Source organism: Emiliania huxleyi, assembly GCF_000372725.1.
Source record: "Emiliania huxleyi CCMP1516 chromosome Unknown EMIHUscaffold_1698, whole genome shotgun sequence".
NCBI classification, from domain to species: Eukaryota; Haptophyta; order Isochrysidales; family Noelaerhabdaceae; genus Emiliania; species Emiliania huxleyi.
In genome coordinates this window covers 2,280-4,567 of record NW_005200883.1, presented here as the reverse complement: position 1 = coordinate 4,567, position 2,288 = coordinate 2,280, and the positions used below count along the sequence as shown (strand labels likewise).

At 64.6% G+C, this 2,288-nt stretch overlaps 2 protein-coding genes across 2 annotated transcripts; one reads left to right on the top strand and one right to left on the bottom strand.

Annotated features, from left to right (window-relative positions):
- Positions 1–43: 43 nt before the first annotated feature.
- EMIHUDRAFT_123011 (hypothetical protein) lies at positions 44–835 on the top strand (the record flags this gene model as incomplete). Its single annotated transcript, XM_005784641.1, has 2 exons — positions 44–162; positions 632–835. Coding segments are annotated over 2 exons (323 nt in total), but the record flags the coding sequence as incomplete, so codon positions are not given.
- Positions 836–1,309: 474 nt separating this feature from the next.
- EMIHUDRAFT_253407 (hypothetical protein) lies at positions 1,310–1,941 on the bottom strand (the record flags this gene model as incomplete). Its single annotated transcript, XM_005784640.1, has 2 exons — positions 1,310–1,745; positions 1,814–1,941. 2 exons carry the CDS (start codon positions 1,939–1,941, stop codon positions 1,310–1,312), a joined length of 564 nt encoding a protein of 187 aa, XP_005784697.1.
- Positions 1,942–2,288: the final 347 nt, after the last annotated feature.

The window sequence follows — 2,288 nt, the reverse complement described above, 5'->3', positions numbered from 1 at the left end:
TTCGTCGTCACCCCGACCCTCACCTCGGCCAACACCTCGCCAGGCACCATCTTCTGCGTCTCGGCCGCCCTCGACGAGCAGTGCGCCTACGAGACCTCCGAGGGAGGCGTCTGCACCCGCGCCTTCCTCGGTGCGTACAGGAAGGGCCAGCCGCCCGGACAGGTGACGACCCTCCCCTCCCCCGCAGCTGCCGCCGCAACTCCAGCCCCGCCCTTCCCAGCTGCCGCCGCAACTCCAGCCTCGCCGCAGCCGCAGCCCGCGCCGACGCCTTGTCGCTCCTCCACTCGCCGCCGCCCTCACCGCGCCCTCCCTCTGCCCTCGGCGCAGATGCTCCAAAAGATGCGCGCGTACGCGCAAGCGAAGAAGATGCCGCAGCAGATCACCATGAACTCGAACCGTCCCTTCACCGACGCGGACGGCTCCTTCATCGACGCCGACCCGGCGAGACATAGCCGAGATGCGGCCGCGGGGTACAGTCGAGACACAGCCGAGACATAGCCGAGACACAGCCGAGACATAGCCGAGACATAGCCGAGAGATAGCCGAGACACTGTCGAGATGGGGCTGGCGTCTTTGCCCCCCCGGACTCCTCCCGAGCCTCCGGCGACCCCTTCCTGCACCCGTCCTGCAGGCGGGCGGCATCTGCGAGTCGCTCCTCAACTGCCTGACGGGTGAGACGTCGGCGACGCGCAGCATCGAGATCGGAAACAAGCAGGACAAGGGCCAGATCCCGCCGTCCAAGCCCTGCACCGCGGCCGGCAAGATCTTGCCGCAGCCCACAAAGGACTACGTTAAGTCGATCCGCGAGAAGAACGGCTACGTTGCGCAGCTCTGAGAGAACTGCGCGCCCGGGCGGCGCAGCGGCGGCAGCGGCGCAGCGGGCGGCAATGCCACAGCGGCGTCGCCCCCGACGCGGCGGAGCGGGTGTTGCTACGGGAGACCGGCGAGGGGATCGATGACGACACATAGCTGTGAGATGTGCTCAGTCTCAGACGATGCCCACGTGTCTCAGACGATGCCCACGTCTGTATCGTAAGCCGTAGACGGTAGACGCCGTATCTTGTTCTTGATTCTTTTGTGTGCGTACGAACAATAGGATTATTTAAACACGTGCAGCCCCCACAACCTCACAGTCTGGGATATGCTTAAAGTAGTCTCTCTAAATCGTTCCGCGCGATCGCACGTGGACCAGGGAGCAGCAGCTGCAGCGAGCAGGCGACTCTCGCCGATCTCTCGGACGCGTCTGCACAAGAGCGCAGCGCAGGGTGTGTTCCAGTGAAAACTCTGAGACTCGTCCCGCCCCCCGCCCTTATGAGTTGGCCGAGCGGCCGCCCTTGCCGTCCTGCGAGAGCTTGAACTTGGTCTTGTACTTTGACCCCGCCTTCGAGCCTGCCACGCAATGCGAGCCGGCGCGGGGTGAGCGCCGATACGTATGCGTCCTGCGGGGCACGGCAGGCAGAGGGCGCTCGCCCTTGCGCTTCGTCGATCGATCTCGCTTCTGCTTGAGGTTCTTGAGCATCTCGTGCAGCCCCTCCCGGCTCGCCTGGTAGTAGATGACGAGAAGACCCCCAAATAAGATCAGCACCGGCACTCCCAGAGCGAGGACAGTCAGCATCATCGTCGACCCGTCAGTTGCCCTCAAGCCGCCGGCCGCCGACCCAGCGGACGCACTCGCGGCGCGCTGCACCCTAGCGCCGGCCGGCGCCTCCCACGCGGTCTTTTGCGACTCGGCGTGATAATAGAACCTGCGCGGCGAGGGTCCGTGTCGGGAGAGGCGTGGCAGGCGGCAGCACCTCCGGGCGCTGAAGCGCACATTTTCCCCGACTCCTTGTCGTAGTGCTCGGTCCACAGCTCGCCCTCCGCTGCAGCCTCGGCACCTTCATCCGCCAGGCAAGCAGCCAGCCAGGCGACAAGTAGGCAGAACGAGCACAAACGCGACATGTGTGTCAGCGTTTCGCGGTTAGATCAAAAGAAAACCTAATAATAACACGGGCCCTCAGCGGAGCTGGGGAGAGGACCGCCGCAAGCGGCGTGGCGTGGAGCGGTTGTGCATCCCTCCGGGGGCCCCTCTGCGCCGGGGAGGCGTTGTTGGAGGCTAGGACGCAAGCGTCCGTCGCCCTTTTCAAACTCGGGGCCCACTCCGCTACGGCCTACGCTCCGACCCGAATTTGGAGGGCCTAAAAGTTTAAGGTGTTGCTGCGCAAAAGGGGTCGGACACCGGGCGCAGCTCATGCTAAGAGCTAGAAGAGGAGATAGAGAGAACAACCACCCTGTCCCGTTATTGCGTA